This window comes from Gavialis gangeticus, unplaced genomic scaffold, assembly GCF_001723915.1.
Source record: "Gavialis gangeticus isolate Ggan-Ray unplaced genomic scaffold, GavGan_comp1, whole genome shotgun sequence".
NCBI classification, from domain to species: Eukaryota; Metazoa; Chordata; order Crocodylia; family Gavialidae; genus Gavialis; species Gavialis gangeticus.
Genome location: NW_017728964.1, coordinates 12,288,239 through 12,315,556, shown reverse-complemented (window position 1 = coordinate 12,315,556; position 27,318 = coordinate 12,288,239). Strand labels below are relative to the sequence as shown.

The 27,318-nt window shown below is 45.8% G+C and overlaps 1 protein-coding gene across 1 annotated transcript in view; it reads right to left on the bottom strand.

Moving 5' to 3' along the window:
• The window catches only part of ST6GALNAC1 (ST6 N-acetylgalactosaminide alpha-2,6-sialyltransferase 1), a 40,065-nt gene that overhangs the window by 6,147 nt on the left and 6,600 nt on the right, over positions 1 to 27,318 (bottom strand). The window contains exons 2-8 of the mRNA XM_019502993.1: positions 20,576 to 21,476; positions 6,853 to 7,021; positions 5,543 to 5,714; positions 4,750 to 4,888; positions 3,006 to 3,109; positions 1,474 to 1,563; positions 631 to 730 (exon numbers count right to left, since the gene is read on the bottom strand). Of these exons, the coding sequence (XP_019358538.1) occupies positions 631 to 730; positions 1,474 to 1,563; positions 3,006 to 3,109; positions 4,750 to 4,888; positions 5,543 to 5,714; positions 6,853 to 7,021; positions 20,576 to 21,476 (1,675 nt within the window). The remainder of the gene's footprint in view (positions 1 to 630; positions 731 to 1,473; positions 1,564 to 3,005; positions 3,110 to 4,749; positions 4,889 to 5,542; positions 5,715 to 6,852; positions 7,022 to 20,575; positions 21,477 to 27,318) is intronic.

Here is a 27,318-nt window from a genome sequence, read left to right as displayed (position 1 = left end):
TGAATGAGTGGGGTAGGCTTCAGAGCATGCTTGGTGTGACATGCTGAGAACAGGGTGCAGACGTAGTCTAAGAGAGCCTTTTCTAGGGAATCCCACATGAGCCAATGTGATCAGAAGCATTCACTTGATCACCAACTTTAATCTTCCTCTTGAATCTAGGACTGTGTTCCTCAAAGAGAAGGAACAACAAGTATCTATGCCACTTATTATTATCAGGCCAAATCCTGATATTCTTTCTCTGTTTGCACTGAGTCAAAACCTCCATTGTGTGCATCTCCTCACCACACTTCTGAGAGCTAGCTACGATTTCCTATCTCCACTTTACAAATAAGGAAACTGGAGCAAAAAGAAAAGCATCCTTCATTTTTCATAGTGCTCGGAAGGAAAGCTGAGGTCCATCCCAACTCCAAGCAGCTTGTTGGGCTGACATGGTTAAAGCATAGCAGTGCCGACAGCACACAAGGGAATAATATGCTGCGCATCCTATTCAGGCACATTTGATTCCCCAGCCTAAAAGCAAAGTAGCCATTCACTGCTGGGTCAATAGGGGAGTGCCTTCTGCATGGGTTCAGAGCAAGAGCCTAAGTGACTTGCCCACAGCCAGCAAGGAAGTCAGTGTGGAGCCCTTACCCGGTCACAGAGATGGAGGGCAGTCAGCAACAGGAAAGCCCCGGTGGTGGGTCTGTAGATTCGCCAGTAGGGCATATTCAGAGTTTCGGATCTTAAAAACCTGCATAGAGACAAAAGGAGAAGATGAACTCTCTGCACCTAGGATGGTTCAGCCTGCCTGCCTATTTCTGTTCTTCACAAACTCTCCCTGGGGGCTACAAACATCTAGATGTCAATGCTGCCTGGATTATCCTTTCTGATAATCTGAAATGCACTGGGCTCTGTGCAATGGAAAGGCAACACATTTCAAATGGGGAAAAAGGCAGTGAAGGCCCTTTTCCTGCAATAATAAAGGTAGGAGTAAATAATGATCTAGTCTTGTGATTCAGGCAAAAGGGGGTTATAATACCTTCCGCTAAGTTATCTGTATTGGCCACTGTAACAGGCAGGATATCAGACTGGACAGACAGGTCAGCCCCAATCTGCAATGTGGCCGCAGTGGAGTTCTGTATGGGTGGGAGGAGGCCATCCACACCGATCAGGCTGCGAGGTTTTGGTTACTTCTATACTCTTCTCAGCAAGACAAAGCAGCTTGCAGTTATCACATTTTGATCCCTCAGCTTCCTGAGGATGAAAACTGCCCTTGTTCAGAGAGACAGCAAACTAGATCTATGTCCCACCAAAGTCCTGCTGAAGTACTGCCTACCCTAGGCCTTGCATGGATTTTCTGCACAGGGAAAATCCCACCCACACCCCACCCCTCCATCGTGAGTGTACAAGGGACAAAAGTGGGCAAGTCACGCTGGAATGGCTGAAATAACGGCATGGGAAATAACTAGTTAGCACAGAAGCCACACTACTGACCTGTTTTTCACATATCTGAGGAAGTCAGGATGGATCACCAGATACTGGCCCAGGTTAAAATCATCACTGAATTTGTCCCGAGGCCTGCGCCTACAGAAGAGAAGGAAAGGGAAACAGACTCCAGCTTTGCATGAACTCAAACCACTCAGTGCACATATCACTTTGTACAAATAGTCAGCCCTTTCGTGCTGGTTGGTCAGAGTCAAAAGAAACAAGAGAAATATTAAATTATTCTGGAGCACATCCAAGAATAACATGAAGCCTTCATCATCTGCTTGTGTATCTTCTGACTGCAGGCATTGCCTTTTCATTCTGTGTGCACAGGACTTAGAATAATGTAGTTTCCATCAGTCATCAGGGCTGCTAGGGGCATGCACACTAGGGCTGCGCAAAATTTGGCCGTCCGTTTCATTCAATACTGTTTTGACTCATTTCGAGGTCAAAACAGCAAAACTGAAGCAAAACAAAAGGCGATCGAAATAGCCTCGAAACAAACAAGGCTAGTCGAAACATTTCGACCATAGCACTGGGGATGGGAAGTCAGGTCCAGCTGGGCTGACTTCCCATTCCCGGCACAAGATCTGGCAGGAGACTCCTCAGCCCAGCTGGGTTGACTCCCCACCCCAGGTGCTAGATCGTGCTGGGGGCGGGAGTCAGCCCAGCTAGGTTGACTTCCCATTCCCTGCACTAGATCACACTGGGGGTGGGGAGTCAGCTGGGCTGACTCCTTGTCCCCAGCGAAAGGGGAAGTGTTTCTGTTTCGAAGGAATGGAACAGAACAGCTGCTTCGAATCTAAATGAAATTCGAAACGGAACACTGTTTCATCAAGCCATCGAAACTCAAGGTGAAATGGAACAGTGCTGTTTCGCACAGCCCTAACATACACACAGCACAGCGAGCCTGTTCAGGTACTGGAACCCACAGAGCCACATTAGCATGCCCCTCCACCCAGATTACTTAATACTGGAGAGAAGCAGGATATAAGCTTGGGTGAAGTGTTACCCTAACACAGTTATCTTGTGGGTGGTACAGAAGCTAGGTCATGCCAGGCAGACACCCTAGATGCTACCACAACACCACATAAAAACAAAATCAAAACCACTTAATAGATTATTCTTATTCTCTTTTTATATGGTGCTGTGGTAACACCTAGGTGGTCTCTGCACTTTTTGCCCAGAGCAGTCACAAAATATTTTGCAAGTTACTGTTGACAGGCAATAGTGTTCACATACCCAGCACTGAAATGCAGCCACTTCCAGGATGGCATGGACCAGCCAGTCACCACAGCAGCATGCAAGGGTGCCAGAGGAGCTGACAACTGCGACTTCTCCCAGGAACAGGGAGGGGCAGAAGGTAGCCCCTCCTAGTGCCGTGATGCTGAAATAGTAGCATCTCCTCCCCTTGTGAAAAATGGCATGTGAAGTGCAGTGATCACAGGGGGCTTGGCTTTGGTGAAGCTTCATGCAAAGGAAAGGGGAAGCTGCAGGGAGGTCAGATCTTACTGTACAAAGGTGGCAACAGGTTGTGTTACCCATATTGGTCCAGAAATCCCTTCCTGACGTCCCTGTTCAACAGGAGAGCCTTGAGCCACTCAAAATCCCTCTCGCCCTCCAGGAAGTGAATGTATCTGATGTCCTAGGAAACCCATAAAGGAAGTGTTAGTAGCTGGCGTCTAAAGGAGATGGGCATTAATTATTAATAGAAAGAAGATGCTCTGCCTGCTTCACTGGGTTTCTTGGGCAGAGATCCAGAGTTTACTGTTGTTAGTTAGTCCATGGACACAGGGCAGGGCACTGTCCAAATGGAGAATAGTTAAGTAGCTTGCAAATAGGTACTTCCTGGTTGCAATCCTGTTTGTTTTTCTCAGGGTGTGAGGGACTGACACAAGCCTGAGCTCCAAGGCCTCAGTAGTGATACATTCATGGAAAGACAGGCAAGTGAGGGAGGGAAAAGATATACATATGCAAAAGGATTAGATCAGAGGTTCTCAACCTTTTTCACCACAGGACCTCCCCTCCCTCCAAGAACTCACCTCACACCTCTCCAGTTCCCCCTCCCATTTAGCCACATGGGTAGAGCAGGCTTGTCATGACACCCTAAGACTTCCTTCATGACCCCCAGGTTGAAAACCCCTGGAACAGGTTAGATAATGAGATTAGATTGATCTGCCAGGTAGATCCGCAGCCAGCTTCCAAACCCAGCATTGACAGCTTCCCCAGGATTTTCCCCAGGCACCCAGCCATGCCGCAGAGAATGAAGAGCACCAGAATTATGTGATCTCACACCTGAACACCATCTTCTGTTTCACAAGAGCCCAAAAAGCCGCTCTGAGCACAATCATGCACCTCTGAGATGATTCACAGCAGCTGTTTAGCAGCCTGTAACAACACGCAAGCCACAGTACTTTAGGATAGGAAATGAAAACTATAATTGCTGATTGAAATTGCAGGCAGAACAGTTGCTATACAGAAGGTAATCTGGTCAGGACATTGGCTGTAAAGCCTAGTTCTTTCCAAAAAATGTACCACTGAATGTTTAAGGACTGCAAATCAGTCAGGGCATCAGTCTGATGACTCCTTCCAAAGGCATCCAACATCACACTGCTTTCTGCACCATGCAAGATCAGGGCTGACCCAGAGGGAAGAGGGTCTCCCAATACCATTTCTCTACAGGATGTATGTGCTCCAGGATGAATTTCTACTTAAATGGTAACTCAACCCATTTTAGCTTTAGCTAGGGACAGCTGGCAAAATCACAGCACAAGACTGCTGCCAGCCTCAAAGTTGGAGTGATATAGGACAGAAGTGAATTGCATTGATGCCAACAGCTGGATCCAATCATAGTTCTTACTGGATTCATGGCCTCCTCCGAAGTGAAGGGCATTACTTGACTGCATGCATTACTTCATCATAGGGTCCTGAAAAGGCCAGACAAGTCTTCCTATAATCCACTTATAAACAATTCACAGAGTGGCATAGCTTAGGGCAGCACTAGGAAACATGGGACATGCCCCTGTCAGTCCTAGTGTCACCCCTGAATTAGTGCAGCAGCAGCATGGATGCAACCACCTGGGTATGATTTGATCGCTGATTATTGATGAGTGAGGCTAACCCAGGTCTTAAGACCCAGACCCAGGTGCCCAGATCTGGGAAAACTCTGCAGTGAAGACCTATCCTCTGATGCTATTGCTGACCCACACGGGTCAGGATCAGAAATCGAGACCACAGGCAAAGCAGCACCTGGGTGTATGTGCTGAAGTCATGTGCCTGACTTACTTTTCCCATTGGGATCTTCTTGAAGCCCATACTCCCCAGTGTTACGAGAGAGACCACCAAGGAGTAGGATGTGAATCCATAGAAAGACGTTTTTGTTCCCACGTCTTTCTCATAGCCTTTGATCATCGCCCCACTCACCCTGGCTCCGGAAAGCAAACAGAAATGCAAAGTTAGAGGGTAACTGGTTTAATCCCAGGCACTCACATGAGGTCAAGTTCACATCAGGCCTGGTAGGATAAAAAAAGAACCAGTCAAAACCTTTAGTCAAAGCTTCAGTTGAATGTGAACAATATGAGTCCCTCTCTGGACTCATCTCTAGCTTGATCTGGGAATGAACCCAGACAGACTAGGCCTTGAGGCTCAGAACCATTTCCTGCTCTTTGAGTTTGGCTTGTTTTCCCTCCCGTTTTCACTAATCATGTCTTCACTTCTGGGTCCCAGTGTGGTATTATAAGTGGCAAAGTAGCACAGCTGCAGTTGTTTGCTCTAGCTAGAATTAAGTTCTAGGGAGAGCACAAGAAAGCCTGTCCTTGTGAAATTTCCACCCTGGATCCTCAATGACAAAGATTTGTTTAAACTGACTGATATATTATTTAGCTTTGGGCTTTGCAGGGCATTAGCAATGATCAGAAAACGTATTTAAAGATGGTTCAGGGGTGTTCGTGGGGATGCTCTCAGTGGAGGTACTACTCAAATGTTGGTAGCAAGGACTGAGAAACAAATATGTCAGATCAACCGAGATCTCTAGAAGAAAATACAAGATGGAGAAAAGAAAATAAGCGGCTGCTCTTACCGGAACACATAATCGTGGGAGTCAATCTCCTTGCCCATTCCAGAATTGTTTAATATTCCCCCGTTCCCCACCACAGCACAGCTGATGCACCTTGGTATCTGGCTGCTATTGTTGGCTAGGAGGATCTGCTGGGAAGGGTTGGGCGGCAGGAGTGTTAAGACCTCCTTCACCACTGCAACACAAACACAGAGTCAACAGAGGATTAGTGCATTTGCTGAGTGCTTTTGGGCTGGGAATAGAGTGCAGGGTAATTGTTATATGAAAGCTAACTTGTGGTCCATCTAGTCTGTTATTCCACCTCTAAGAGTGGACATACCTGATGAGTTAGAAGAAACCCTTCTCCTACCTTGGAATACACTTCGAATTTTGGATCTCTCAGAAGAAACCCTCTTACCACCTTGAAATACACTGTCACCCTTGCGTCCCCTTCACATTGTAGGAGAGTATTGGTTTTGTAATGTGCTTCATGGTTGTACTGTGGGAGGGACTGGAGTGGATGACTGTTAGGAATTTGGGAGTGTATGGTTGCCCATGAATTAAGGGAACTGGACTCTGTGGCCTAAGAGGCCCCTTCCAGTCCTCTATTCCTACATATCATGAAGGGAAATGTCTAATTGCCCTTCTCTGTGCTCGGCTTATGACAGCCCATGCTATGGTTATTTGAGTTAGCATGCCTATAGCTGATTTTCTCTTTGGTATGAGTCAGGGGTCAGCAAACTTTTAGCAATAGAGGGCCAAATTAACGCAGCTTGGTCCCAGCCCAGCCACTACCTCTACTGTTTTCCTCCCACTGCTGATTCCCATTATCACCAATCCCCCTTGCTGCCACTGTCCCACCTTCATGGACTGGATAAAATCTCTCTGCTAGCTATTCCCCATTTGACTCCTGGTATAAGTAACCCTGCATTTTTGCAAACTTCTAGAGCTATTTGCCTCCAAAGTCTCTCAGCTAATATAAGCACCAAAAGGGCTTTGCAATAGAAAGAGAACACCATGTTCCCCGAATCACCATTGAGTTGCTCCTTCTTTGAAGTTCCCTTGACTTCACTGGTGTGGTAACAGAGCAACAAAGATTGAATCAGGTCCCATGACTCAGGAACAACACAAAATTGGAAACTGATGTAGTGCTCAAGGCACTGACAGAGGTGGAAGATGCCCCAACCCTGGAGAAACCATTGTAGCCTATTACAGATGTGTCCTTGCTTGAGAGCCCAATCCCTCCAGCTCTAGGGGGAGAAGGGTGAGCAGTGAGCTCTAGGGGACACATCTGTCATTCCCAGCTCCCTCCAACAACCCCCAAAAGGACTCACATGAGTAATTCAGCTCCATAAAACCAAACGGAGGTGCAAAATGCTCCAGGCGCTCCCACTCGCTGTCACTGAAGTGTACCCTGTCAATGAAGAGTGTGATGTTGGGCAGGAAAATGTTCTTCAGCCAGTCAGACTTGGCAGCTTGGACCTTCACTGAAGTGGGGCAGCTCTGGTAGAAGAAAAAGAGGGTTGTATTGACATGAAGTGTTGGACAAGGCAGGCACCATTGCACATACCCAGCACCTTCTTGTTTCACCATAACCCTTCCTGACTATGTTTCCTCAGGATCCCTCCCTGAAATAAATCCAGATGCCTCTTGATGCCAGTTATACCCCGGTTTAACCTTGGCCCAGACTTTACTGGAGCTTGGCTCCTTCCCTCCTGCATGTACGCATGCATGGTTTCTTCACAGATTTCATAGATGCTAGGGTTGGAAGGGACCTCAACAGATCATCAAGTCCGACCCCCTGTCCTGGGCAGGAAAGAGCGTTGGGGTCAGATGACCCCAGCCAGATGCCTATTCAGCCTTCTCTTAAAGACCCCCAAGGTAGGGGAGAGCACCGCCTCCCTTGGAAGCCCATTCCAAATTTTAACCACCCTTACCGTAAAGTTTTTCCTGATATCTAGCCTAAAACATGTTTGCCACTGTTGGTTACTGAATGCGAGGGCATGAGGCAAACTATGGCAAGACACTGTTTGACTAAACATTTAAAAACAGCTTCTCATTCATTCAGTAGAAATGGGGGAATATGTAAAAATTACATCCTGATTTGTAAATATTTTAGCATATAAATGGAGATCTGGAGCATGGTATTAGTCATTCCTAAATATTCAGATAAACAGCCTGTACCTATGAAAATGCTTGTGACCCACAGGAATTAAATGCATTTTAGTGAACGTATTATTCATTATTTGCTACTTGTTATTTTAATGTGTAAGATAATTCAGACAGAGAGAAGAAACTATACTATGCAACTCAGATGAGTTCACATACAACGTTAATAAAGAATAACCAGCGGATGAGCTGATGATAGCCCATAGGGCATAGGCTGCAAAGGAATGGTTCACATTTTCAGTGAATGCTCATAAAAATATTGAATCTACTTGAATAATACCCACCCTGTAAATATTTAAATAACTAACAAGGAAGCTAAATGGCCATTGATTGTTATTCTAATCAAACCTGATTAAGCCATATCAGTCTAACTGATGTTATTAGGGTAAGGTTCTCTACCTGTCTTTTGTGACTCACATCTGACCATTCCTGAGGAAAACTATGGAAAACCATATCTAGTAGATAGAATTATTTGCTATAAAATCAGTCAGGATTGCAAGACTCACAGAAGATAACTCAAAGAAGATCAATATTTGCACACCAAATATTAATTTAGTAACTATATCAAACTGGATTGGCAGCTGCAATTAGTGGCAGGTGTGAGACTAACACCGTACACGGCCAAGCCAGTGGCATTTGCTCTTGCCATTAGGAAAGGGCATCATAGTCCGTGATGTAGCAGCTGATCAGACTTACCGAATTCACAGCCTGGGAGCATGTGTATGCAGAGAATGTGCCACCCACCACTCAGTGCAATACTCTAAAGATTTGTACAGATGTGACACTTTCTCGCTGTTCTCCCTGAATTTTCTACCCCCCACCGAACCCCAACAGCCCCAGGCACTACCTTGCTGCATCCTGGCAGTTCTGAATTTAGCCCAGATTAAACATCACAGGGAAAAGTGCACCTCCAATCTGCACCCACACCTGTCTGGGTGGACAATGAGCAGGAACTGAGTTCATCAATGGCCGTGCAAACCTGTAGCTTTGGTGTCATCCTGCGGCTGGACTGGCCTGGAAAGCAAACTAAGCATGTGACCGCTTGTGCCCCGGGCTTATGAAGGAACTCAGGGTGGAAACACGCATCATCTTTGTGCTACCATAGAAATGTTTATCTTGGCACAAAGTGAAGGCAAACAGATGCTACGTCTTCCGTCACACCACAAGTGCTCAAATTTGTGACCGCTGCAGAAGGTAGTATTAAATTGGGCTGCTTTGTTTCAGCTCCTGTCTCTTCGTTTACTGTAGAAGAGCTCAGGCAGTGTGAAGCACCAGGTCTCCAGCCTTCCTCGGGGCAGGGCCTCCATGGGCTTGAGGGTTGGGATTGGCCCCCTCAAGCCTTGGGAGCACCTGCCTCACTCTCCCACTGACCCAGACGCAGCCCTCCAGGGACTTCAGGGCTTTAGGATGTGTGTCTGCAAGTTGGGGTTCCTGCACAGGAGGGAAAGTGGAGGAGGGACCCCTGTGCAAGTCCCCCCCTCTGCACTTGCAAAGGGATTTTCTCCCATGTGCCTGCAAATGTGGAGGTGAGGACCAGAGTTTTCCCCTGCTTGCAGATGCACCACAAGTCAGGGCATGTCTATAGATGTCCCTGGAGCACAATCAGCCGGGCTGTAACATATCTCGGCACAGGTGACCACACTCCATAGACACCAGTTTCCAGCCTCAGAGGCCTTCTCTCCTTCTATGACGAGGCTTTGTATTCAAGCATCTCAGGGCACCTATACATGTGCTCCAACACACTCTAATTAGAACATATTAGAACAGACTCAATTAATTGAGTCTGCTGGAGTGTTCTGATTAGAACGCTCCAGCACATAGGTGCTGTCTTGGTTTTTTGCTAGTGGGTGCTTGCAGACATTAAAAAAAAGACAAACCCCAAAAGAAATGGCACTTTACTTTTAATGGTGCATTCCTATGCCGAGCCCCCACGCATGCCCAGAAGAGGCAGGGCATTACTTCTATCCAGCTCTGCAGCATCTGTAAAGATCAGGTGCCTTAGTGGGAGGGTTTTGGCATTTTTATCTAATAGCTGATTGAATCAGCTTTAGCTAAAAGCACCAAAAAGCGCCACTGAAGCACCCAATCTCTACAGACACTGCAGAGCCAGGTTGAAGTAATGCACCACTTCTTGTGATAAAGCACTTTTTTTTTGTTTTTTTAACATCTGCACAAGTGGTTCCATGGGTGCTGAGGACATGCAATATTTTTTTGGTGGGTGCTTGAGCCCCGGAGCACCAATGGAGTTGGCACCTATGCTCCAGTGTGCTGCAGCGTCTTGTGTATTCAGTGTCCCACGTTTCAAAATGGTGGCAGGGCACTTTAACTAAAGCTCATTGAATGAACTTTAGTTAAAGCACCCCTGCTCCCATTTTGAAATGTGGAATGCTGAATATGCAAGACACTGAGGTGCTTTAATTAGAGTGGCTCCCAAGAGCTGCTCTAATTAAAATGCCCTCCCCCTCCCACCCTAGAGCACGTGTATAGCCACCCTCAGAGCTGCACTTATGAGCCAGGACACCATTGTGCTAAGTGCTGTACATACACAGAACCAAAAAATGATTCCTCCATCCTAAAGATTTTACAGTCTCTCTCTCTAAATGTGGTATTAGAAAGGGAAGACGTGACATCCTATCTCCAACACTGGGACTCACCTCCACCTGGAGACAGGCAATTTCCACTTTGATTCCCCTTTTGCAGTAAATTGAGTCCTTGCTTTTATTTGGCTTTCATGCACCTGCACTTTAGCAGACCCAGTCAGGCCCAACTGCCTGTGAGGCTGCACTGTGGTCAGTTCAGTGGAGCCAACAATGACTGGTGGTAGGAAACTACCAAAAGACATCGCTGCATGGAATCAGCTTTAACCACCAAAGACTGCATGCAGCTCCAAATCGCTAAAGCTTGAAAGCTTAGTCAAAGCTCATTGCAGCACAAAAGAGTATGCATTTCTGACACTGTGGCATTGATTGAAAGGATTAATTCAACTGTGCAAAATGCTTTCCAAGAGTGCCTGGAAAATGGAGCCTTAATGTCTTGCAGGATAGCTGTCGAAGCCCCTCTTGGAATTGTACTCAAAGGCACCTTACAAATAACCAGTCAAATCATTATAACGCATTCTTGACTGTGAATGGTACAAACATATGGCCAGGCTTTAAAAAGCTCTTGAGGAAGCACAGACATACCAGGCAGGCTTCAGAGCTACCCTGAGGTGGATCAATAAACCACAGTGTGCGTGTGTATAATCCACTAGTTCATGTTTATTATACATCTCTCCATGTGCCCCATTCACCAAACAGAAACTGGACTGGGAGGCTGCCCAGACAGTTCTGTGTGTCTTGAATTTTTCATCCTGAGGATAATAGGCATGCACACACTGACAGCCCCAAAGAGCTTACACTCTAATCAGAGGAGCCGGACAAAGGAGTGGGAGAAAGGAAGGGGCAGTAGCCTCATTTTAAAGATCTGAGAAGCCAAGTGACCTGCCCAAGCTCACAAAGAGAGTTAGAAGTAGAATCTAAATTTCCTGAAGTTCAGCCCTGCCTCTTCCTTCAACTGCAACAAGATCAGCCTCCCTGAGCAAGGCAAATATTAAACCACGTTAAACTGGAGCGCTGAAGCCTGACTTCAAGGGGTGGCGAGAACTCACTTATTTCAGCTGCATCAGTAAAATACTGAGAAACTCTTCCACTGAGGTCAGAATGTGGCCCACTGTGTATGGCAGGCATTGGGGCAGCTCCTCTCTCACAGACTCCAGGAACAAGTTTCACATGCTCTGCTCATAAGCAAGTTTCCTGAAGAGTTCTGAAAGCTGTAGACAAAGGTGAATGATCTGGTAGCCCCAGATATTTCTTTTTAAGGCACTATATCAAAGCAACAGAGACACAGGGCAGATGAAAGGCAAAGCACTGCTACAGTCACCTCTCTTATGAGTCCATCATCACAGCGCACAAAAGTTCAGTGCACATAAACCAGTTTCAAAATGGCCAAAACTAGTTTAAGATAAACCTGGTTGAATGTAGTATCAGACTTAACTGACTGAAGTCAAACCGGTTTATAGAACTTCTGTCTCAGACCCCTTTCTGGTTCAAGTTAAATCATAGTCCCCCAGCATCCCAGCATGCTCTGCTGCCCTGGGCTGGGCTGTCTGCTCCAGAGAGCAGGGCTGCTCTCTGGTGGCCACCCCCCACCCCTGCCACCACCTCTGCCATTCACCCCTGGCCAGACAGACCCCAGCTGGGGTCCCTTGGAGGGAGAGGGGAGGGAGGGAGGAATAAATCACCTCCCTGCCCCATGAACAGCACATGCCCTCAGTGGCTGGGGGGGGCACGGCTTCGCTGGTGGTGGTGGGAGTGTAGCGGTGGTTGGAACGCGGCAGCGGTACACTGGGAGCTCCCACAGATGCCGCCAGCACTGTTGGCAGCAGGGGGTTGGCAAGCACCAACCAGAGGTCAGCGACCACCCACAAGCGCCGCCAGCAGCAGTGGCAGTGGCCAGCGGCAATCGTGGACCACCCGCAGACACCGCCAGCAGTGGCAGTGGTGGGGTGGTCAGCAGCAACCTCCTGCAGGCACCGCTGACAGTGTCAGTGGCACCTTTTTGCAGGGGGTGCACAGCCATACTCTATGGATGAACGTGCACCTGCATGCACCCCCTACACGTCACCCCTGCCCTGCCCCCTTCACCTCAGGGGGCCATGCCAGGCCAGAGTCTGACCTGGGGGCTGGTGGCTGGCCACACTCCTTCCCCCCACAAAAGCCTGTCAAGGGCTGCTTCCCCTCCTCCCCACCTCTAGGTATACCCTGGCTGGGGTCCCTCCAGCCAGGGTGGGAGCTTAAATCTCTCCCGAATCATACTTAGGCCTGCTGAGGCCTGCCCGCCCCGCAAGCTCAGCTTCCCTCCAGCCCAGCCACTGCAGAAGGGAAGGGAGGGTTCACTCTAGTGCCCCCCAGCTTCTGGCTCTGTCCACTTGCAGGCATGTGCCTGCATTTCCGGAATCAAAAGTGAATGTCTATTCACTTGCTTGTTGGTTCGATCTATGCAGGTTAGACTAACCTGCAAAGATTGAATCAATTCAGGCTTGGGCTTTTTGAATTCCTGTACTTAGCCACAGTGGCTAAATCTGATGCAGGTTCTCCCTAGGAGAGCTGGTCTAGCCTATGCTGTCAGGGTTCATGCTCCCAATCCCAAGATTCAGCCTCTAAACATGATGATGCATTGACAAAGCCTAAATTTCCTACATTCCAGTGCTTAGATCAATGATTCTCAACCAGAGTGCTGCAGCACCTTGGGGAGCCACGGGGTGCTGCGCAATAGTAGCACAGTTAGGTGTGCAAACACTAACACGATTCACAAGATAAACCCAGAAATTTCAAATAGGAATCCAGAGTGTCAAAAGCATTCTGACCTGCTGTGGTCTTTCTGAGTTCTGTGTAACAGAAGAATTACTCTATTATTTTTCTGTAATCAAAAAATGTGTGAAATCTAAGAGCTAGCGTTTTTCAAGGGAGGGCTTGAATCTAATGTGGCTGAGAACCACTGCCTTAGATTGGCAGACTTGTCATTATCCCCCCCACTAGAGGAACCTGGTGTTTACAGACACAACCTGGACAAGGGCACACTTCACTTTATTTGCTTTTTACTCCAGGCAGTAAAAAGAAAACAATGTGGGATGCCTGTATACCGCAGTGTGTAACATTTAACTTGGAACATAGCTTGTGTTTCTTGAGTAACAGAGTAATTTCCTCTTCCTAAGCCCTGAACTCGTTGTATCTCATAAATGAATCCAGGGCCATAGTGAGCTAATATACACGTGGGATGTTTCCAGGGGAAAGACCAACAATATGAGATGTGGAGTAGATGGTGAGTTAGAAGGCAGCAGTTTCTCTTTGAGTCACTCTTTGAACCCATGCAGAATTGTGGGATCAAAGAGCAAATTTGGGATGAGATTGAAATGTGGTGTCCAGATATATGTTCATTATTAATCCTGTCCCGCTTTTTGTAAGACTCTAGAGGTGTTTCTCCCCAGGGTCCTGGCCAAAATCCAACTTAAGGAATTATCTTTTGTAGACTGAAATTCCCTGTGTAATTGTAGCTGAGTAAAATGATGCTCACTTCCTGTTCTAAACTGCTGTATATTGGTTTCCTTAACTCAACTCTGCAAAATGCTCTTCAGGGACATTTGTTTTGGGCTGTTCTGCAAGCCTCTGCTCTCCCTTGCTAAAGGTGGATGTATTGGTTCAGAGGGCAAAATGACTGCAATGGGGGCACAGTTAATGTATTTGTCTTGATGAAGGTCACTACACTATCATCACCATCTCCAGAAAAATGTTTGCATCCAGATGTTTGTAGCTTGAGAAAAGCAAAGCCCCCTGGAGCCATGTTCAAACTGAACAGTAGTATCCTGTCCTTAAGTTACAATGACCTAACAGACAGCCTGTACTCCTTACTGTGTCTATAGGAAGGTACCAAATTGGTGACGCTGATCATCCAAAATTGCAGGGCTTATATATTTCATCTAGGAGTCCCCTGTATTCCCCAGCTGTGGTTCTCTCCCTAAGCACACTTTGCTATCTCTCTCCATGCCGGAGCATGGAAATCCGGGTGCATATCTTTTCCCAAAGGCCAAGTGCATTTGGCAGATCCTCCTACAGTAACTCAGTTCATGCTGACTTGCAAACTTAACTGTCTCATAAGAGCAATTTACTCGCCCAGCAAAAGGATTAGAAAGCAGTTTGCATAGCTTTTGGAGCAATGTTTCTCTTTGTGACTCAGTAAAGTATTTGCTAAGTGACTTAGTCACACTGAGCAGTTATCATCACTTCACATCCTGGTGGAATGCTATAGAGCAGGAGTGGGCAAAATGCGGCCCACGAAGCCATTCTATCTGGCCTGCAGCTCCCCCCCTCAAAATTTTTGAAAATTAATATTTATCTGCCCTTGGCTGCCTGTCACGCAGCCCTCATTGACTTGCCAAAACTCAGTAAGCGGCCCTCTGCCCGAAATAATTGCCCACCCCTGCTATAGAGGCAAGAGGGGTGTAGGTTGTAGCCATGTTGGGCTAAGGACATAGACAGACAAGGTTCTTTGGGTGAATCTGATATCTTTTATTAGACCAACTTAAATTGTTGGAAAAAATTGTTGCTTAAAATTTTTTTCCCCAACAATTTAAGTTGGTCTAATAAAAGATATCAGACTGACCCGAAGAACCATGTCTGCTATACAGGCAAGAGTGATGACAAGCCATTATTTACCTTAAAACCAAAAGGCAAATATTGATGTGATAAAACCTAGTCCAAGATCCTTTATCAGTCCACTTTATTAGCCTTGCTCCTCCGAAGTGCAGAGGGCAAGTCACACCAGCCAACACGTATAAAAGCAGGCCAGGACTCTGAGGACTCCAAGCAGGCTTAAACAACACGGGGCTTGCAATGCTGGTAAATGCTTGAAGTCCATCCACATGAACAATGGACACCACTGCCACCAAAACCATAGTAGAAAGGATGGGGAAGTACAAATATCTCAGTACAGCAAAAGGCCAAATAACTTGCCTAAGGCCACAGCACCAGAATTCAGGAGTTGCTGGCTCTTGGTCATATGCCTGGACCACTGTTACTATTAGAGTAGTGCCTAGAAACCTGAAAGCCACTGTGCCCAAGAGCTTGGCAGACTAAACAGCAAAGGGTTGGGAAGAGAAACAAAAGGGAAGTAACTCACTCAGGGTCACACAGATCAGAGGCAGAGTCAGGAATAGGAACAGGTTAGCTGGGTCCCAGTCCAGTCCTCTAGGCAACACCTCCTTAACCAAACCTTCGAGCTGTCTATCGTCTATCTGACCTGTCCTTATGAACTTCCTCTGCCCAGCCTTCTACAACCTCTTCACCTCACCCATTCAAGGACTTACCTCTCCCCACCCTACCCCAATCTTCTGTGTTTTTCATTTCTCCTTCCTAAATACTTTGCATTTGGTTTTGGTTTTTTGGTACTGGATCATGGAGATTTCTGACCGTATTTATCAAGAATGAAAGAGTGGGTCAGTCACAAGTTTTCTAAGCGTATTCTCCCAATCATTACTAAACATACTGAATACAACTGGGCTCAAGACTGAACTGTCAGACCCCACTTGAAATGACCTCTCACCATGCCAGTAAGCCGCTGCCATCTATTGTCAGACTGAGGTTTTCCAACTGGTTCTGCACCCTGTCATGGTGACTTTATCTAGATCACATTTCTCTAATTTGCTAATGAGAAGCTAAGGAGGATAGCATCAAAAGCCTTGTTAAATGTTTGCTAGAATCAAACACCAAACAGGTTTCAGCAGGATTTGCTGCCCTTTTGTGTTTGCTTTCTACATGAATTCTAACAAAGAGATTTCCAGCAGAAACATTCACAGAAACTGCCAGTTTTAGAGAAGAGCAGGCAAAAACAAATTCTGAACTCACGCTGACAGTAGAAACACGATTCTAATCAGCGGCATGGTACAAACTACACTATGGAGTGTCGTCAACTCAGACAACCTTTTGGAGAATCTTGCTAGATAGATGTGCTGCTTTTCTTAAAGCTCCTGCTCCTGGAGTCATGTGCAACTCTGCTTTCATTTTCAATAAGTTTCTAGTCCTCATGGCTTTGAAAATAAGAACCGAGGCTCAAAAAAAAGCTAGAAAACAAATGAAGAATAAGACAAAATGCTCTTTAAAAATCATATGATCTTTAAAAGTCTCCTCATTTCAAGACCATGGCTGCTTACAGACGTGAAAAAAAACCAACCTAGTGCTTTACTTTAATCTTGGTGCACCCTTGTGCCAAGTACCACTCATCCCAGAAGAGGCATTGCATTAGTTTGACACAGCTTGCCCAACATCAGTATAGATTGGGCATTTCAGTGGCGTTTTTTGGTGCTTTTATCTAATAGCTGATTCAATGAATTTTAGATAAAAGTGCCAAAAAGCCCTGCTGAAGTACACTAATCTATACAGATGCTAGGGAGCTGGGTTGGACTAATGCGCTTCCTCTTCTGGTAAAGCACTGTTTTTGTGTTATTTTTCATGCCTATAATCAGCCTTCCTTACGATTTTTTGAAAGGTTAGGCTGTATACTATTGATCTCAGGACCCAAATCTCCCATTAGAACTATCCACTCAAGGTGCCAAAATAAAAATAGCACTGGAAGAAATTTCCCAAAACTTCCACCCCTCAGAAAATGTTACTATCTTGTTTACTTGGGCAAGTTTTATGGGTGTGCAGGTATAAGTGATATCAACTTAATTCACACCTGAGTGTCACAGAGCACCTATAAAGAGCTCCTATAAAGAGGCACGGGTGCTGATTGCTGGAGCAACCGCTGTTGGTCAGCTGACCGGAAGGGGGCAGGGCCTGATATATATATAAACCTAGGCGGAGGCCAGGGAGTCAGTTCCCTACCAGCAGCCATAGGGGTGGGAACTTTGCCAGAGTAACGAGAAGGAAGAGGCCACGATACTCGGGCACTTGGGATGGGTGAGAGAGGGAGAAACCCTGTCACGGACTTGAATATGGTTATAGCCAGATGGTTTGAATTTATGTTGTAGCCAAGAGGCTTGAGTTTCTGTTTACTGTTTAGACTGGAGGACCGGGTGAGGCTATTAGGGGTTGGAGAAGGCCTCATAAGGGCTCCACGGTAGCGTGGGGACCCTGGCGTCAGAGAGGGCGCAGCACTCGGGGTGCACAGACCCTGGCAACAGAGAGGGCGCAACACGATAAGTGCCCCAGAGCAAAGGGGGCGACAGGGACCCCGAAGCAAAGGGGGCATCGATTCCCGAGTGCCTGTTAGGGCGCAAGGTCACGAGACAAGCCAGAGCGCCTGTGGGCTGCAGAGAGAGAAACAGACCAAACAGCGTCCGGTACATCAGCAAGGCTTGGGGCGTGGTAAAGGGGAGGTTGGAGCCACGCATAGCCCACAAGGCCGGGGTGCACAGAGTCACACAACAGAACAGGGGCCAGGAAACATCAAAGCACCGTGTCCAAGGGGACAAAAGGCAGCCTTCCTTATAAATACATAACATCAAAGACATGGCGGGCGAGAACGAGGGTGTTTTAACATGAACTTGGCATGGTAGGGGGCACTAGGGGAGATCACGGCCACCCCTAGGACCCCGCGCCGTGACACTGAGCTTTCACTAATGTAACACTAATGTCACTAATGTAACACTTCCACACAGACAAGGCCTAACCTGATAGCCCAACAAATAGAAAACAAAGCATATCTTTGTAATAAAATATGTGCTATGATCATTTGCTTATTTCTAATTGTGGTTCAAAAGATACTTTTACAGATCTGTTTAATAACAACTTGTTATATGCGAGAAGAAGTTTTGACCTCCTGCTTGCAAATAGCTATGCCTCTCTCAATTGCTCAACAGCGCCAAAGCATTTTATTTAGCTAGGCTGAAAATGATGGTTTAATTATACTAGGAAATTTTATTGACCCAGCCCGTTTATAAGTCACAATCACAGCAATCAAAAGCCTTGCTTTTATCCAGCATTTTTCTATTGGACACACCCACACCCTGTGGAACTACAAAGCGTGTTGCTAAAAGAGGATCTGCAGAGCACACAGACACATAATAGATTATTATCCAAAATCTATCTCCTTTCCTGTCATTTTCCTGTGTCTATAATGTAAGTAATAATCAGCACACACCCAAGAGGACTTGTCCACACCACAGTGGTCACAGATCTCTGCAAGGATGGTCCTGAGCATGCCCCATCCAACTTATGCCCACAGGCACACTCCAAGCCTTCAAGTATACCAGTGAGGTTAGTCCAGGCTTGTTCTTCTGGTCTGCTCTCAAGACATCGGTCTCCAGCATGCCTGTGAGTAGCCACTGGAGATGAGCTGAGGTGAGCCTCATGGGTGAACTTCCCAGTTTGGGGAGTGTCAGCCAGCATGGTGAAACGGCGCATTCTTGGGCTTGTCCCCATCAGGACCCACCACCATTGCAATATAGGCAAGTCCATGATAGCCAGTCACTGGCCTCCTTTGAATATTCTCACTGGCAGTGCACTGAACTTGGCCATGATTCATGAGCAAAGGCTGAAGGAATTGGGTTTCTTTAGTCTAGAAATCAGAGAACTGAGATATATGAAAGGCCAACACTGCAGGAACCAACTGTTCTCCAGCAGTGCTGGGAGAAGAACAAGAAGATTCTGCTTAATTTGCCACAGAGAAGATGGAGATTGGATATAAACACTCTTTAACCGTATGAGCATTGAAACACTGGGACATGCTACAGAGGCACGTTGTGGAATCGCGTTCATTGGAGATTGTTAAAAATAGGATGGACAAGCATCTGTTGGGGATAGTCTAAGTATCACTGACTACCACAAAGCACAGGGTTGGACTAGATCGGTAGTTCTCAAGCTTTTTAAATCCAAGGTGCCCCTGGATAAATTCAAGGCACCCTAGATAGATTTGAGGCACGCGTCAAAAATGTCTGCTCTTAGTTTTGACTCTTCTTTTGACTACAGAAAAATAATAGAGCAGTTTTTCTGTTGCAGAGAACTCAGAAAGTCCATAACTCTGGATTTCTATTTGAAATCTCTGGGTTTATCTTGTGAATCCTGTTTGTAAACCCCACAGTGCTAACACTGTGTGACACCCCATGGTACATCTGAAAGGATCTCAAGGCACCCCAGGATACCGTGGCACCCTGGCTGAGAATCACTGAACTAGATGATTGCCCAAGGTCCATTCCAGAATTGACAGAGGAAGAGGTGTGAAGGGAACCCCCTCATATTTCACCAGCTGGGAATAAATGACTTTGTGAGTTGGCAGGAAGTGGGAAGCTAGAAGAGCTGTTAAGAAGTAGTCAGGAAGGCTTTTGACACAGACTTCCCCTACTTAGGAAAGTTTTTCAAGATACCCTAAGGTCTGAACTGAAACCAGTATAAATCTAACCCCCCACGTGCACTCTTATTCTGGTATATAACATCTGTTCGACGGGGTTTGCGAAGAATTTGCTTCCTATATAGATGTGAGTAAAGAATAGATGGAAAAGCAGAAGTTATTTAAAAGTCCTAATGGTGGCAGACCAGACACAGAGAGAGCTCCAGGAAACCTTTATATTTTGCCAATTCCTCAGTAGTTTGGTATGTTGGCTCATGGGTTTTATGTACTGCCTCAGGAGAAACCTCCCCATGGTATTTCCAGCAACTGCAAGGCAGGGACAAGACCAAGTGTGCTTCATCTAGCCTTGATAATGGCTCTCTGGGAAAAGCCTAATTGCAAATGCAATCAGCCCTGGAGCTAACTCAGTCACTTATTTCTTCTAAGAATGCAAATGCTCCCTTTCAAATCCAGATTCAGACCAGGCAAAGAGATCTAACTCACCATTCCCTTGTGAATTCAGCTCTGAACTTAAAGTAGAGCTGCCAATAGCTTTAAGCTATTTAACTGGGACAAATGGGAGGAGAAAGCAGTAATCCATCTGCAAAACATTGGAGGTGGGGATAGAAGAGGGAGGAAGAATAAACTTTTCACTGAACTTTTGTTCCTCCTAAATGGACACAATTTGCTTCTATGTCAAAGCCTTTTCCCAAGGTTGTGCTGGCAAAGATTTGTGAAAATCTACTCTTGCCCGTCTTCATCATTGGCTATATATACCATTACACTGATTTTAAACAAAGGCTTGTTGTAGAGGCCTCCGTGTCTGTAGGTATGCAGGCGGGCAAAGTGAAAGCAAATTTTGGCTCCAAGAAACGATATTTTCTCCACAAACCCCAGTTCCTCCACCATTTTGAACCCTCCAAGTTGCTGTACTGGCTGCCTTTCAGGGGAGAGGCTAATTAGCTATGTGACTTATGAGACCAAAATGTGAAGGCCAACCATGAGGTGTAATTACAAGACAGAGCTTACCAATGGTGGAGATGAACTGTCCAGGACATACTGGTCCTCAAAATCCCACTGGGGCTCAGACTTGAAATCAGCAGCCTTCAGCCTTTTCTTTTCTGTCGCTGCAGGAACCTGACTCTTGACCCGCGGGCCTGTGGGAACAGCTGGCTTCTGCGCTGCAGAGTTGGGGTGACCCTGGCCATGTGTCACAGGTCTCACAGCACCAGGCTTAGCTGACATGGGGGCCACTTCCATTTTTGCCTGGTTTTGGGCTATGCTCTTTTCATTGGCTGGCTTGTCATTGGGTGCTGCTGGTACACCATTATCCTTGGCTGGCTTGTCATTGGGCACTGCTGGTACACCATTTTCCTTGAATGGCTTGTCATTGGGCACTGCTGGTACACCATTATCTTTGGCTGGCTTGTCATTGGGCACTGCTGGTACACCATTATCCTTGGCTGGCTCGTTATTGGGCGCTGCTGGTACACCATTATCCTTGGCTGGCTTGTCATTGGGTGCTGCTGGTACACCATTACCCTTGGCTGGCTTGTCATTGGGTGCTGCTGGTACACCATTATCCTTGGCTAGTTTGTCATTGGGTGTTGCTGGTACACCATTATCCTTGGCTGGCTCGTCACTGGATGCTGCTGGTACACCATTATCCTTGATAGGCTTATCATTGGGAGCTCCTGCTACACCATTCTCCTTGGCTGGTTTCTCATTGGATGTTGGTCTTGTATTCTTGCCCTCTTTTTGCTTCTCCTTGATGTTTACTTCATCTTCTGCTATCCTCTTGACTACATCTTGTTTCAGAATAGTGCTATTTGTCCTCAGAATCACCTCTTGTGGGCTCACCTCTGCTGGTCTAACCTTTTGGCGGTTCCTCTGTGCCACTTCTCTGGCATTTTGAAAATGACTGAAAGCCCTGTATTCAAGCAAAAGAAAAGCAGAGACATCAAACAGATATTCAGCCGAGCATTAAATATGCCCCATTCCCATTTAAACACTTAATGGCTATGTACATATACCTCTGTGTGCTTTATAGCCCAACTGCAGTAGCTATCACATTCCCCAAGGATTCATTGTCATAATGGACACTCAGTTACTGAGGAAATTGGTTTCATAGTTTCATAGTTAGGGGCTGGAAGGGACCTTACAGATCTTTGGGTCCAGCCCCCAATACAAATATGTGAATGCAAGGCTCAGAACACCAAGATGCCACAGTATGCCACAGCTGTGCATCAAAAGCAGGCCATGGAGGGTAGTCCATAATATCTGTACAGAGTACTAAGAAATTTCTGCAATGGTGCAAACAGGAGATGTAAGTGTGGCCATGGGATTTACAAACCAAATTATTGACCCCAGATGTAGTTTTAAGGAAACATTGCTAGGGTTTACAGGGTGCAGATAAGGAAAGTACAATGTTATATCACAAGCCAGTAGAGTGGGCTTCTGCTTCTCTTGAACTGTCAAATTAATGGCTTCATGCACTATTCATGCGACAATAAACAGACAAAAAGGACATTTCAAGCTGTTACATTTTTAAACATTACAATAAAATGTGTTAAATACCCACATTTTCACAAATAGCCTAAGAGCACAATTACACCCATTTAGAAGCCCTGCTGCCTGATTTACAGGCATAACCAGATAATTAGGCCCATAAATGGATGCAGCTGTAGCAGCCATTATATCCACCTGCAATATAGAAGGCTAAGATAATGCCCAGCTAAAATTCAGGCCAAAATTGTTATTTATTTTTTTCCCAAAAAATCACGGTTCTCTGCTCTCTGTGGGACTGATAGTCAGAAAAGCTTCTGACACAGATTTCTGCAACTTAGGAAAGTTTTTCAGGATACCCTAAGGTCTGAACTGAAACCAGTATAACAGCCTAATCACCCATGTGCACTCTTATTCTGGTATGAGACATCTGTTTGACAGGGGGTTTGCTGAGCGTTTGCTTCCTACAGTGACTGAAAGAGCAGAAAGTTTGTGCAGGCAGCTGGCTGAATTCCTCTTTTAATGCTACTGAGATTACATTGTTTTATCTAATTAATGTATTAGGGCACACAGAGTCTCAGATGGGCATTTAAAATCACCCTGTATCTAATAAATAAATTACTAAAATATTTTAAATATTATATTAAATAAAAAGCCTATAATATAAACAAAAAGCCCTTTTTTGCTTTGGTTTGTGTTACTTAAGAATAAACAGTTTATGCTAAACTAAAGAAAGTCTCTACTAAAGGACATTATCATGCTTTAAATCTACAACCTGGCTTTATAGCTCTTAAATATTTTGGTGTCACGTATCCTTTTTTAAAGTTGCTCTTCTACTATGTACCCCTGTGATTCTACACTGCAACCAAGAGAAACTCTGGTCTTCATTTTTTATTCATTTATTTATTATTATTTATTTTATTATTATTGTATTATTTATTTATTTGTTATTATTTTTCTTTTCCTCCTGCTTCCCTATTCCATCCTCTACTGTACGCCGGAAGTTTGACAGGCACTTTCAGGGATACGTTTATACTAGTTCGAGAAATGCTTCCCTGGGCTATATGTAAAAAACCTTCCTGTGTAGACAAGGGCACAGTTGCACAGTCAGGTCCAGCTGCCATGTTATGTCATAGGAAGTTTTACATTGACCTGGATGGGCATTGTATCAGTGGGGTTATTGAAGCACTACCTACGGGAAAGCCTCATGATTGTGGAATAGGAGTTCTCAAGCCCCAGCCCATGGGCCAGGTCCAGCCCCTGGTACAGGGTCGTCTGGCCAGCAGAGATTCCCACAGGTCTGAAAATCTGGTAGTGGGGGAGCAGTGACACTTCTCCCCTGCTGCCAAATTTCTGGACTTATGGGGAGCCCCATGGGTTGGATAGCATGGCCCTGCATGCTGGATCAGGCATATGGGGCAGTGGTACACCAGGGTGGCACAGTGTGGGACCCCAGGACCCGATCCTGGCACACACGGCCCAATCCCAGTATGTGAAGGCGGTGCAGGGCCCTGGGGCCCAATCCAGGTGTGTGGGGATAGATGGAGGCAGCACAGGGCCTGATCCAACTCATCTGCAGCCAGAAGATTGAGCACTGCTGCTGTAAAGATTTGTGTTATTGTCATATCTGCATATTCATATCACCAAATCTCCCCAGCCATATGTCACCCTTTTTCTTTTCCATCCTGCACATCTTATCTTGGACAAAGCTCCAAATCAGATGTTTGCAGAGCTAGCAGATATATGCATCTATGCCATATCCATGTAGCCAAAACACATGGGAGATCACTCTCAAAAGTGGCTCCTCAGCTCTGAAATGCCCTCCTTTTTGAGACCTGCCACAGCCCAAGGCCAGACATCTTCTGGAAGTATTTATAAGACCTTCCTATATGGATAGGCATTTAGCAAAGAAAGGTTGGCTAGGACAGTGTTGGGTGTGACTCTGTTTTATGGTAGTACTCCAGTTGCTCTTTAAGTTGTTTTGTTCTGTTATTCATTCTTCTGTTTTAAAAGTGATTCTGTTTTCCTACAGTAAGATTCCCTGAGCCTTTGCTGGGGAAGGTGACATAAATCAAATCAATATTTAATTGAGAGGCATTTCTTTCCCTGGGTCCATAAAAGAATTAACTTTGGAGGTAGGGGGCAGAGCTGTCTTGGGGATGGAGCCTGTTTTCATGCCCTGAAATGCAGTAGTTGAGTAGTTGAACCCATATTAGGAAAAGTTACATTGGTACAACTGCAGTGAATCCTTGCTTTGTACTAGTGAATCAGCATGATTTTCCTATGGTTGTATGAGCCCTGAACTTGAGGGCAAATATTAAACATTTTTGGAAAATTAAAAAAATATTCAGTGCATAAACATCAGCTGTAGGAAAGATATCTGCATATTTTTGGCATATATACCAGTAATATGTTTTGAATTAATATTTAGATATCTATAATCAAGGGATAGGGAAGTTAATTAATGTGATAGTAGATATAAAGTACCATACTAAGACCCACATCTTCCTTCCTAACACAATATTTCCTATCTGTACTTGAGCTGCTATAGGCCCATTTTTGGGTACAACTTTTAGCACCTAGGCAAATTCGAAAGGCAGCACAGGAAGAGGGTAAAGGAGTGCATCATGGTTGATCAGATCTGAAATTTGCAATTTAAAATGTGAATGCTGATAATGTTTGTTAATAAACAGAGCATACAGACACATGCCAACATATCAGTGTTGTAGCGGGGGGGGGGGCAGTGAGGCAACCATGTGATATATATGATGTTTGAGAGCAGGCCCAAAAGCCCACAAAAAAAAAATACTGCTAAAAGGCCACAAACAGGATAATCATGAGCTCTCTCTATGCAGTATGACATTTGAAATGTAAGCTGATAAACAGGGATGGTACAAACTGAACCTACCTTGAACCCACTAGCAGAAGTAACAGTGCTGAAAAGAAAGTTGCATGTGTGATGATAAGAAAAATGCTTATGTGTAAAAACTGCTCAAAGCCTATTATTGTGTAGCTGTAGAAATTAACTAACAAGACCATAAATAATAGTGTAAAAGTTATCTACAAAGCAAACTTAACACTTCAAAAACACAAATGTAACCTCCTCCCTATTAGTTAGCATTTCAAAACAAGCATGTAGCAAAAAAACCAGTTTAAACTAATTAGGAGTTTTCTTACACTGACCTAATATCTTGTTTTCTTTCACAGTGGAAAATTCCCACCTGCGCGCGTATCTTGTTATGCACACTAGAAGTTTTTAACTAACCATAAAGGTTAAGTTAATTAAGTGTAGAATCTGTAACGCAAAACTGTCTATATAAACTTGCTTACTTGTTATCAAGGGGGGCTGGTTCTTGAAGGAGACAGGCTACTCTGTTGTTGTACGCATGCTTCAATAAAGAGCTTTAAAATAAAACCTTGCTGGTGTTGCCTATCTCTTGCGGTCAGACAACGAACCTGGGAAGTTGGGGTTCAAGTCCCTGACACGTCAGGCACCAAAGCAAAGAGGCACCATGTAAAGAGAGCTTTAAATGTACACAAAGGGCAGGCCCTTGGGATCAAAGGGCTGCCTTTGGCACCTACATGGCAAACAACTACAATACCCAATTCCACTCACAATTGTTTGCCCTCCAAAAAATCATGGATATGAATAAAAAATGAGGCAAAGTTGAACTGGAAAACATGTCCCTCCCTATTTAAACTGTAAAATTTAAGTACAGACATTCGGGGGCATGTTAAATTGATTAAAAATGGATGCTTGATATCAGGTAAGCCAGACTGGGAAGGGGGCTAGCCAGGGGTTGGGGGTCCAGCAGACTGGAGAGGATTGGGGGTCCACCAGTGGATGGGGGAGGAGGCGTGACCCATGGGTTTGGTGGAGGGGGCAGGTATGACTCACAGGTGTCGCAGGAGGGGCAGGCGCAACCCATAGGTGGAGTGGGAGGAGCAGGTGCGACCCATGGGGGATAGGGAGAGCAGGTGTGATCACAGGGATGGGGTGAGGGGACAGGCATGACCCACGGGTGAAGTAGGGGGGGAGCAGGACTGACCCACAGGTAGGATTGGGGAGACAGGCATGACCTGTGCAGGGTGGGAGGGGAGGCACGATCCATGGGGGGGGCAGGGTCTGGTCCCCCCCCCAGCAAGCCTACACCCCCATCCCTCTCTGTCCCTCCACCCCACTGGGACATACTTGCTCTGCTTCAGCAGCAGTGAATGCTGATAAAAACAACCGCACCCTAAGCAGCTTGTAGGATGGAGATTAAAGCACTGACTGCGGTGGCAGCAAGGGGCAGGGAGGTGCAAAAAATAGTGAAGAGAGCAGCCCCAGGGCTGGTGCCAGTGGCTGGGTTTTCCCAGCCCTGGGGCTGCACAGGGGAAGTGGACTGAGGTTCCATGCATCGGTTTGACCTAAACTGAATGAATCTGATACTACATAGATCTAGGTTTATCTTAAATCAGGTTCTGCAGTTTTTAGACTGGTTTGTGTGTGTGTATCATCTGCAAGGCTTGGGGCGTGGTAAAGGGGTGGTTGGAGCCATGCACATGGCCCATAAGGCTGAGAGACTCAGAAACCATCCACAGTGAAGCGGGACGTCAAAGGGGGGTAAACACAACAGGGTTACTAGGATCTAGCCTGAATGTGTCCAAAACTGAAGCTCAAGGGCAGCCTCCCTATATTTATTATACCAACAGACATGGCGGGCGAGAATGAGGGTGCTTGTAGGGTGAAGGACTGGCACGATTAAGGAGCTGGGGGGTAACACGGCCACACCTAGGTACCCTACCCTGTTACAGTGTGCATGGAACTTCTGTACAGTTACAGGTTTAGACTGATTGCTGTTCACAGAGAACAGGTCTGTAAGTATAAGGTCAGCACTGGGACAAGCTAAGGTTAAATTGGGTGACCATTTTGAACCTGATTTAACCTCCTGAATCTGTGTACTTAGCCCAGGTGTTTGCATACCTTATAGTGCAAATATTACATGGCACTCTTAAAAGGCTTCCATGGCCCCCAGCCCAGGGCAACCTGTTGAAAAATATTGTGGCATACAAGGTTATTTGGATAGATGTGGTATCTTTTATTAGACTAATTGAATAGTTGGAAAAATTGTTCTTTGCAAGCTTTTGGGCACAGGCACCCTTCTTCAGGGATAAGGCGAGTCTGCTGGTGTTTTTTCTAGGATCAAATAGAAGCTTAAGCCAATAAGCAAATGCAGGTCTGTGAAAAGCAGTCAGGTGGTGGCCCTAGATTTTAGGAGGGCGAA